The sequence below is a fragment of the Ascidia mentula genome, chromosome 1 (genome assembly GCF_947561715.1).
Source record: "Ascidia mentula chromosome 1, kaAscMent1.1, whole genome shotgun sequence".
NCBI classification, from domain to species: Eukaryota; Metazoa; Chordata; class Ascidiacea; order Phlebobranchia; family Ascidiidae; genus Ascidia; species Ascidia mentula.
In genome coordinates this window covers 13,597,268-13,607,797 of record NC_138566.1, presented here as the reverse complement: position 1 = coordinate 13,607,797, position 10,530 = coordinate 13,597,268, and the positions used below count along the sequence as shown (strand labels likewise).

Here is a 10,530-nt window from a genome sequence, read left to right as displayed (position 1 = left end):
CTTTATAAAACTGGTTTAGTAGTTCGGGAGCACTACTAGTGAACAAGTGCAAGTAACGGATTTTGTTTTGAGCTGCAGAGAAATGGGCGCTCTTTCGACCTATTAAGTCTTATTTAGTTGCGTAATAATAAAACAGTTACTGGGACAGGGTATTCTTGTGGTTAAAGCATTTTTGATCGCTAAGGTGATGCATGAACTTTTCAAAACACGACAGAGACAAACCGTCAATTATAAGCATTGTTGTTTTGTCCACTCCACAGAAAAAGCAATTGAATTTTGATGCTGACAAAGACCGCCGAGAAAAACCGACCAAATTGTTTGATTATGCAACACAGTTATTCTGTCATAGTACTACTTTTTGTCTGACGGTAGCCTTGCCTAAGAGTTCGCGTCATAAATGATGTGATTAATTTGCTACAATCAACCGCTAATGTATATTTCGCAATGTAGTTCGTAACTAGAAATACTGGAATCATCAAATTAAAGTCAATACAAAGGTGAGGTTAAAGTTATGACGTCACACCCAAAATGACTTCATGTTATGTCACTGAACAAAGAAACGCACCATCCCCGTCTTATCGTAGTACAAAATAGCGTCGTTGCTGCTATACCATAGGCGCTATGTGCTATACCTATACCCTTTGCTTTTGTGATGATCAAGGACAAATAAGCATTTGGTTTGTGATGTCGCAGTGACATATTTTTGTATGATGTAAAACCTTGTCCTGACCTTTGATGTAACGTAATTTGTGGATTCTCTTATGTTTAAAACTATTCGATATCTACAATATAAGGCGTCTTCCCCTATGCAAATAATGCATTTTTTTGACGCGAGCGCCTTGTGTGGGCGTCAGATTCGCTACAGCGAAAAAGGCTTTCGATATTTGGTCGCCGCTACTTTTCGTGCAGTTTTCTACATTTTTTAGTTGACGTAGAACCGAAAAACTTTGGAAATATGTTTGTAGTAGATGTGCCTTTAGTTTTACGCAAAGTTGCCATGACCGTGTCACATGTACTTTAATATCTGTCCCAAACAAATGCGTAAATGTTGGAAAGTTTTAATATCTTAGATTTTCAGAAATATCTGCCATCTGTAAAAAAAACTTCATCAACATCCGTTGAGAGACGGCAAAATCCGAGAGTTAATAATTTGAATTGCTACCTGCTGCAATTAAGTACCCCGTGAAAATTAAGAGTGTCTTTGACTGCGGGGCCAACCATTGTTTTCTGTTCATTTGTTGGCGTCAACGAAAATTACATTCGTAGCATTCACCTATTGTTGTTTTGTTAGCCACTAACTGTGTGTTTCTATTCAATTCCTAATGCACTTATAGACTACAAAAAAAAGAATCCATTATGTTTGCAATGTTCGGTTTTCTGTCCAAACGAAAAAATGTTGACAACAATGCATCCCGATAAATAAATTCAGTTTCAAAAAACTATGGGCGGTCTTGATAATACCCAGGTAGAAGTGTTCTAAATCAATTGCCTTGGGCGATTTTGATCGGCACATGTAACTCAACGATTTGCTGACACTACGTGGTTTCTTCGAAGTTGTCGGACTGACAAGATGTATAGCAGGGCTGGTTTGTTGGTTGTTTTTGCGGTTGCCTGTTGCAAGGTATGAAAAATTTTAGTATGTGTTCATTGATCATTTTTGCTTCTGTTGGTTGAATACAACGTATAGTTGTTTATAGTTCTGCTATTTACAGGCGAAAGAAACACGAAAAAGTTTTAATATGGATCCCATCGATGTGTCAGCGTGGGGCTTACCGACTGATGACCAATATCCGATTGCAGTTGAACTTGACAACAAAAATTTTAAACCATCTTTACTGAGCAACGGGGATGCTTGGATCGTGGTGTTTCACAAAGAGATTTTACAAAGGTTAATAAGTTAATATTTATTGTAACTAACCGTCAGTAGGTAGTCTATGCCACATAAAAAATTGACACACACTTAAATTACAAAAAAAGATGACGCAACTTTAGATAGGACAGTAACTTATTTTGTATATCGTTTGTATAGTTTCTGAGAATAAAAAGACAGGCCCATACTATTGTTAGTATGGGCCTGATGTCATTTTATTCTCAGAATTATGAGCAAATCCGTTAGTATTGTTCCTGAGTTTGTAGTTTGTTTCAACTTTTGACAGGGAGTGGTCAAATCTAGCGGAAAGACTAAGGGGTTCGGTATGGTTTGCTGCAATCAACGTGCGAAAAAATCAAGATTTAGCTAAGATCTGGGTACGTGCTTTGCTGTATAAAACATACCTGGACAAACCAGTTTCGATTATCTTCCGTTTTCTGTTTCCCAGGTACCAAACTTTTTGGAGAAAGATAAGACTGAAGCTGTTGCAATGGTTTTTCCGTATGGCATAAATGAAAAAAAGAAAATATTTAAAACAAAATCTGCAGATCAAACGAGCTCACCGATAATTGCAGAAAGCATGTTGATTTCTAAAAGTTTGGTTTCATTTCCGCTTTTCGACTTTTCCCTAAAAAATATGGAAGTTTTCCACAAATGGATTGTTGATTCGTATTACACATCTCCATCACCAAAGTAAGATCAATAGTAGCCTGTACGTCCAGTGGTTTAACAACAAATCTTAAAGTTTGTTTCTGTACACCAAATATTTTGTGTGCACCATTAGTGGTGTGGTAATATTTATAATTTGTCACAGTAAATTTATTATTTCTTGTTAGATTCACAATGCTATGTCTAGTCGAGGATAAGATTTCACCAGTGATGCAAACCGCTAAAATGTACTTCAACAATTTCTTTTCTTTTGGCATTGTCTTAAAAAAACATGTTGCGATTCTTCGGCGACATTTCAAAGACGTCCCAGAACCGCAGGTGAACATGGAGGCTTAGTTGTTGTTTTCGACAAACCGTGTAGGCTACAATTCCAACAGAAACAAATGTCTTAAATCTTATTTGTTTTTAAATGCGATGGTAATTTTTACTCAGTTTTACCCTCACTACCTTTTGCTACTTGGCCGCGAACCTACAAAAGAGGAATTCAACAACGGAAAAACTGGTTTATTTTTTGATGTTTTTCCATTCAACACACAAAAGTACGGAAATCCCACCGACTTCACAGCCATTGTTAAATATTTGTTTACAGCCAACGAAGAATTCCGTGGGGTAAATAATTGGTATTTTGTCATCATATATACCGTAGTTCAGCATTATTTTACCATGGATATTTGTGCAGGGTCTACCTGGAAGAAGATCTGATGAATCAAAGAAAGTCTCTGAAATGCAATCTGTTCAAATAGCAATTCGGGATCGTCTTCGCGTCGGAAACATGATTGCTTCAGGAACGAACCCTAAGCAAGAGTTATAACCGGCTTTAAGCGTAGCATTGTCGTTTCTCGGCCTCATAATGACACTTTTATGAATTGAAAGTTTTCAACAAAACTGACTAAAACAATACTGAAACAAAACTGACTGTTTACATTCGTCATATAAGGCTACCAACCTAAAGCTACAACTTTTGTATCAAAATCTGGTACACAATTACTTTCAAAGCACAAGAAATTTTCATGTTATTAAAATATTTATTTTATACAAATGTTTATTTTTTGTGCCATGCATTTAGCAATAAACTAAGCCAAATGTTTTCAGGCTTTTACATGAAAAGTTTTTCTACGAGTTTTAAATTGACGAATGCAGACTGAGTTATCCAGGAGAAGTGTTGTCTTAATTTTGATTTTCGTTCATCACTAGCGGCCATGTTACTCCCCTGGCGACAATGCGTCACAATCAGTTTAGTATATATACCGCCACCGAGATAAGCAAATAACAAATAAGCAACTTTAAACAAATCAATTTTAGTTAATACTCTGTTTGGTAACGATTTGTTAGTGCGTTATTGTGCACAAATCCTTACATAGCAAATATCACAGTAAAGTGGTACAACCAAATGCAAACGCTGCAGTAAAAAATACCAGAACGATTATACTTGTTATTATTTCATATTTAGCTTTTTTTGAAATTTCTGTGGTTGTAAGAAGCCTTTCCAATATGTTTCCTTTTGACCCGGCTGCATTTACAAAAGGAAAATCATCTTTCGGGACGTCGACCCCCAAAAATTTACACAATGGTTCCCATCCCTAAAATAAAATGATATTATAGCATCCAATATTCCATATTTCCTGGTCCAATCCAATATTATCCTTAAGTATTCCTACCTTACTAACGTCAAATACCAATAGGTTTTGGGTAGGAATCACTTTTTGCACATACGCATTGTGACGCCGATAATGCAGTCTCCATAACCATGATTTTTCGTGCCCACAACCCTATTGTTAGACAGGTTTATAAAAATAAATATTTGCCGCGAGTTTAGGTACACTTACAAACATATATTGATAAAGTTGTCTCATAAACAAATCAAATTTTTTTGACACACTTGAAAGGTATGTCATCCAGTGGTGTTCCATCAGTGAGTCATTCATCTTTTTTATGCTCATAAACCAGGCATCTTCCTCTCTGATTGTGAGAATCACCTTCAAACATTATCAAACAATAGAATATCAATTCTTTCGAAAAGCAACTGATTAATCTTACTTTTGCATCAGGCCATCTCTTGTAAAAGTCTTCGAACAGGAATGAAGGTGGCATATCGACAACACAGTCTACATCTTCATATTTGTCCAATATATTCGACAAAGAAGAAGTTCCATTGAAAAAACTTGCGTAATCATCAATAAAATAGTCGATGTGTTCCAAATAATCGTAAACTGCCAGTAAAAGAAACAGAAATAATATGTGTCAAGGTGTTAACATCACTTATCGTGTTGGCATAATTGTTTGAGATAATTTATCGTTGTTAATTGCTGCAAAATTCCTAATATCTTTGATGTTAAAACACGTCCAGTATATTTGAAGGATTCAAAATTTGTGTTGTAATGTTGCACAGTCCAAAGACCTTGCATTTTGCCTTTAGTTTTCGAAAAGTTCTGTATGCACATGCCGGAAAGCAGTTACGAAAACAAATAAAATCAAACATACCTTTGTTGAAACCAAGCTTTTTCAAAGCGACTGTCAACGACTTGGTTCCAGTTTTAGGCAAACCTGCGCATATTACCTTGACCATTTTGTCGCAATGCTGTACAAAGTAACACAACACTGTTAATCTGGCGCGTGGTAATTGGGCAAACCAACAACGTCCTTGAAATGTAAGCGCTGTTGTTTGTTGTTCGTGTAAATAGTAAATAATTGTCCGTTTGTAGTAAAAAAGCAAGGTTACACCAGAATTTCAAACATTAACAATATAAGTTGGTTGGATAACACGTACATTGGGTGGAAAATAAATATTGTACCGGGTAAAGCTTCCTGTTTCGCTTGTGTCCACATGTTGCCTCTATAAGTAAACAAACCTGGTAATGTTGAAGCGGATTGAAACAAATGGGTTGTGGGAAGTATAATATTAGTGTGTAAATTGCCACACACGACATAACGTGGATTAATTCCCTTGTTTAACACAAAACGTTTACAAACGTGTCCAGTGCGTGTTTCTGAAGAGTATATAAATTGCATTCGCCTTACAACATTTTTACACAAACTTTTGTAAAACAAACGCAGTAGACAATTAAGTGTACATAGTGCAACAGTCACCAGCTGCACTGATTATTACGACTCTTTTGCACATATACAACGCAGTAGTGTTCAACGATTTGCATTTTCAAAATTTCTTGAAAAGTCCATTTTACAGAAAACATAAAGGGTAAAAAAAGGAGCAACACTTAAATTATTTTAGCGAGGTGAAAGCTTGTGTGTTTCTTTCATACACAACATGTTAATGTGGTTGTCGGTGAAGCAGGTTCTACCTTTCCTATGCTCTGGTGATTTGGTTCCACTTCGATACACCGACCAAAGTTTTAAGTCAGTTTGCAACAGAATTTGACAGCCTCATGCGTTATACTAATAATGGAGTGGAAAAGTCCACAACAAACTGTGCAAAAGCATACAATTGTTCTACTTTTGTATCAATCACAAATCTTATGAGAAAAGCTCTTCACCTTACGGAATGCGTTTGGCGACGAGTTAACCAGACAGTCCCTACGCGGTTTCCGTGTGTGTGGTTTGAAGGCCGCCTATACTGGTGCCAATTGACTTAGACAGTAATTTCGCATGTACGTGGCAATGAAAAAAGTGTTAGTAGGAAACAAACAGACCGACTTATTTTGAAGATAGTAAGTACCGGGGCCATAACGGAGAGGCAGATAATAATATAAGGACTGCTGTTTTCACCACGAAGAAGAAAATGCGTCAGTATATGTTTGTACTGTGGGTGGTTGTCGAAACGTTGGCTTTCAGCTATGTCTCTGGCGACAAAAATAAAACCGAAGTGAGGATTTGGTATTGTTGCGTTTTTGATGTTGTTGCTAAATTATGACGGGAAGTTGTACGTGAACAGATTCGGCTTGTCGGTGGTGATGGACCGACTGACGGTAGAGTAGAACTTTTCCACAACGGTGAATGGGGAACTGTTTGCGATGATGACTGGAACATTGCCAGTGCCTCTGTTGTATGCAAAATGTTGGGTTATGATGGTGCATTAGAATACGTACACAGTGGAAAATTTGGACCTGGGGATGGTACGTGCTTGAAATTATGCACTGTAATTTCCAAATCATAAGTACTGTTTCACATAACTTATTGTGAGTAAATGACAAAATGCACTCACTTTATCAACAACACTCACGTTTACTAAAATCACGTTGTAAATAAGACTATTTTAAAAAGTTGTTAATTTATGACAGGAAAAATTTGGATGGATAGCGTTCTTTGTACTGGGGAAGAAGATAATATTTCCGATTGTCCATTTGAAGGGTGGGGCGAACATGATTGTTCACACCACGAAGACGCTGGTGTTCGATGCAACAGAAGGAGATTATTTGGATTTAAAGACAAGGTAAAAGTAGACGTTTCGAAAATTCTACTTAACCAAGATGATTAACAGCATAAAAGGCTTTGACTTTCATATTCAAAGTAATTAACTCCAAGTAATTGCCATGTTTATGCATTTGAATATGTAGATTGTATCGGCAGACTTATATATTTATTTTTTAGGTTAACTCAAATGGATTGGACATTTTACGATTAAGACCTCCTCGCGGTCATCGGCGTAGATTTCCACAGACACATGGATTTGTTGAGATGTTACACGAGAGTAAATGGAGAAAAATCCATGTTGACAATTGGGACCAAAACCTTGCTACTGTTGTATGTGGACAACTTGGCTATTCTGCAGCTACTCCAATTAAAAATCTTCGAAAGTATATGTAAGTAACAAAATACCCTGAAATTAGCGGATTTTTTGGCAGAAACCGCCTTATTTAACTTCCGTTTTTTTTTTGTTACAGGGCAAAAGCAAGAACAAAGCACAATTACTTAATGTCAAATGTTACCTGTTCTGGCCTTGAAACCAATATAAAGCAATGTGTGTTTCAATTACATGACGATAAAAGTTTAAACCGATTTCCCGCTGGACAACCTCTTGCAATCAAATGTGTCACCAGAAAACGCATGCAGGTAATCTTTAAAGAAAATAAAAATAAAATATATTTAATAAATTTATTGATAACAACATCCGAAGTCGGTAAAACCCAATTCGGCGCATATCCTGTAAGCTGAATTGTGACTCATATCTGACCTACGAAGATCACACTGTGTCTCATTTTGACCCAAGTTTCGTTTTAGATTTCTGGAAATTTGAGATTGAAAGCCGGTGCGTCAGATGGAGAAGGTCGCCTGGAAATTAAAATGTTGGGTCGTTGGGGAACCATTTGTCATCGGTCGTTTGACCTTCGTGCCGCTAATGTGGCGTGTAGAGAAATGGGTTATGGATCAGCTAAGCGTGTGTTGATCGATTCTTATTTTGGCCAAGGTGTGGATTTAACAACTGTTGTTGTTAATTTGTTCAAAACATTTTGAGTTAAATAAAAATAAAAATGTGATTAGTCATATTAGGTTTGAAAACTTTTCTTTAAAACCTAGGGCAAGGAAAACTTTGGTTGGACAGAGTTCGGTGCATTGGTAACGAGACAAGTTTGTTAAACTGCGGCTACGAAGTAATAGGAAACGAGGACGAGGAAGAAAGAAATCAGGACACTTGTACACATGCAGAAGAAGTTGGAATTGCCTGCAACGCTCCAGACTATGGATCACACAGAAGGGTAAATGCCAATTTAAATCTGATTACCAGAACTATTAGTAGTTTATCTGTTTCTTGCATTTTGTGGAAAAGTACAAAAATTTTCAAGGAAACAAAATAATCGTCTCTGAAAACATATCTGTTAAAGATTCGTCTGGTGGGAGGAAGAAACCCCAAAGAAGGGAGAGTGGAAGTAAGAATAAAACACACTTGGGGTCCTGTTTGTAGCGATGACTGGACGATGAAAGAAGCTAAAGTTGTGTGTAAACAACTCGGGCTGGGATTTGCTTTACATGCACTGAAAGTAAAGGTTTTGTATATTTTACATCTACAAGGTATTCACACTTGTTCGTTTTTAGGATGTTTACTATTTCCCGGGTAGTGCAAACGCAACAGTTTTAAAAATGACCGGTATAAAATGCGTGGGAGATGAGCTCCGGTTACAGAAATGTCGACACGACGGAAGAAACTTGCAGCAATGTGGAAGAAACTCTGGAACACAAAGTCCTTTTGCGGGTGTAATTTGCACTGAAAGTGAGTTATTAAATTTGGCTTACAGTTTAAAAATGAGTCATTACGAGTTGCTTATAGAAATTAAATGCTTTTCAAGCACATGTCTGCAAGTTGAATAAAATACTAACTTATAAAAGGCTATCTTTTCCATTCGTCTGACAGCAGATTAACCTGCATAAGTAAGTTATAACAAATTTATCGTAACAAGGGGGTTAATTCAAAGACATAAAGATACACTGGATACATGGTCATTTTTAGTGTCGCCAGATCTGGTTCAGGACGTCCCGCTGTTGCAGCAATCCATACATCTCGACGAGCAGCCAATGCACAACCTTCGATGTGCGGGTAAGATAGCTCACAGCACAACAGTTCTTAACTTATATCAGTAAAAGAAATAAATTTCAAAAGATTACTTGTAATATTTTAAACCTTGTCACCGATGTAGGCTAATGCTATAGATACTGATAATTAAAGCAAAATCGCCTACATACACTTTCCTGTATAATGATACAATATTTCCCTCGCTTGTGTGAGTGTAGGCTACACTTAGCAGATTGTGTGAAAAATTTATTTTCAAAATACGGAAAACTAAAATTTTAGCTGAAGAAAATTGTTTGTCATCTTCGGCCACAAACGCAGATGATCCCTATGGCACAAGACGGCTGCTAAGGTTTTCAACGCGCGTTTGGAATAGAGGAAGGACTGATTTTCATCCTGCAAAACAGTCTAGGGAATGGATTTGGCACCAGTGTCATGGGTATTGGAGTTTATTAATAAAACCAATTTGTTGGTTTTGAACTAAACCAAATGGTGTACTTGTTTACAGACATTTCCACAGCATGTCCGAGTTCACTCACTACGACATACTTGATTTAAATTTCACGCAAGTTGCAGAAGGCCACAAGGCAAGCTTTTGCCTTGAAGACTCGGAATGCGACCCAGGTGTATCAAAACGTTTCGACTGTGATCAACCTGGTGGAGGTCATCAGGGGATAGCGGTTGGCTGCGCCGACAACTACCAGTTAGTGTTTCCATTACAAAAAAAGCGCAACTGGTGTAAAGCTGTATCAGAGCTTCCCGTCAAAAGTAATATGGTCGAGTAGACTATATGTGTTTTTACCTTACCTGGTCGTTTTCGAACCTTTGGACCCTGGTTTTAGTTTTAACATTATTTTCAGATATAACATCGACTGTCAATGGATCGACATTTCAGACTTGAAATCGGGAAATTACCTGCTTCGCGTGAGTAAATCGAACAATCGTTTTTTCCCCATAGCATTGGGCAAAACACTAAATAGGCCCACATAATTATTTGGTATTCGTTTTTGGAAGCTTTACCGTTTTTATAAAATCTCGACTATTTTCTTCAACTAGAATCGCTTGATATATTTCTTCACTTAGATCAGAGTTAACCCACATTCACTGGTAGCTGAATCTGATTTTCGAAACAACGAAGTTTATTGCAACCTGAGGTATGATGGTCACCGAATCTGGGCGTGGAACTGTCACATACGTAAGTGTTTCAATGTTTCTTTTTGTGTAGAAACCCTGGTCATAAACTGTCCAAGTTTGATTCGAAACCATTTTTCAACGTAACCTATTTCTATTTAATGTTTTACAGCTGACCAGTACGACAAGGCCACTATAGCGCGATTCTACACGGAAAGAGTATATCCTTAAATCAAGAGTAGCAATAGTTTTTTTATCTTTACGCAATAAAACTGCAAGAGTCCAACGTACATTGTGTATTTAACAAAAGCTCGGACAAGAAGCAATTTTTGTTTGTAATTTCACACAACAACTTTTGTGCAACATTTTACATTAAAATAAATACAGTTTTGAGTTGTTC

The 10,530-nt window shown here is 37.0% G+C and overlaps 2 protein-coding genes across 3 annotated transcripts; both read left to right on the top strand.

The window, feature by feature from the left end:
- Window positions 1-1,554: 1,554 nt before the first annotated feature.
- LOC145909951 (uncharacterized) lies at window positions 1,555-3,534 on the top strand. The gene is made up of 7 exons (XM_082997138.1): window positions 1,555-1,621; window positions 1,713-1,888; window positions 2,157-2,247; window positions 2,319-2,563; window positions 2,707-2,857; window positions 2,972-3,148; window positions 3,219-3,534. The coding sequence occupies exons 1-7, from the start codon at window positions 1,571-1,573 to the stop codon at window positions 3,348-3,350; spliced, it is 1,023 nt and encodes a 340-aa protein (XP_082853264.1). The 5' UTR covers window positions 1,555-1,570; the 3' UTR covers window positions 3,351-3,534.
- A 2,423-nt stretch (window positions 3,535-5,957) lies between these two features.
- Window positions 5,958-10,529, top strand: LOC145887756 (lysyl oxidase homolog 3-like). Of its 2 annotated transcripts, none has more exons than XR_014399278.1 (15): window positions 5,958-6,359; window positions 6,429-6,609; window positions 6,775-6,926; window positions 7,085-7,296; window positions 7,378-7,546; window positions 7,715-7,901; window positions 8,012-8,190; window positions 8,317-8,472; window positions 8,528-8,702; window positions 8,940-9,026; window positions 9,282-9,438; window positions 9,508-9,702; window positions 9,860-9,923; window positions 10,088-10,194; window positions 10,303-10,420. XR_014399278.1 is itself a non-coding variant. In XM_082978969.1 (15 exons), exons 1-15 carry the CDS (start codon window positions 6,276-6,278, stop codon window positions 10,359-10,361), a joined length of 2,169 nt encoding a protein of 722 aa, XP_082835095.1. In that variant the 5' UTR covers window positions 5,958-6,275; the 3' UTR covers window positions 10,362-10,529. The 2 variants fall into 2 exon arrangements, 1 of the variants encoding a protein (XP_082835095.1); XM_082978969.1 differs by having other exon boundaries at window positions 10,083-10,194; window positions 10,303-10,529.
- Window position 10,530: the final 1 nt, after the last annotated feature.

Coding starts and splice junctions, on each gene's coding strand:
- LOC145909951 (XM_082997138.1), top strand. CDS start 1,571: ATGTATAGCAGGGCTGGTTTGTTGGTTGTTTTTGCGGTTGCCTGTTGC. Junction 2,248..2,318: donor AAGATTTAGCTAAGATCTGG/GTACGTGCTTTG, acceptor TCTGTTTCCCAG/GTACCAAACTTTTTGGAGAA. Junction 2,564..2,706: donor TACACATCTCCATCACCAAA/GTAAGATCAATA, acceptor ATTTCTTGTTAG/ATTCACAATGCTATGTCTAG.
- LOC145887756 (XM_082978969.1), top strand. CDS start 6,276: ATGCGTCAGTATATGTTTGTACTGTGGGTGGTTGTCGAAACGTTGGCT. Junction 7,297..7,377: donor AAAAATCTTCGAAAGTATAT/GTAAGTAACAAA, acceptor TTTTTGTTACAG/GGCAAAAGCAAGAACAAAGC. Junction 9,027..9,281: donor GCACAACCTTCGATGTGCGG/GTAAGATAGCTC, acceptor CTAAAATTTTAG/CTGAAGAAAATTGTTTGTCA.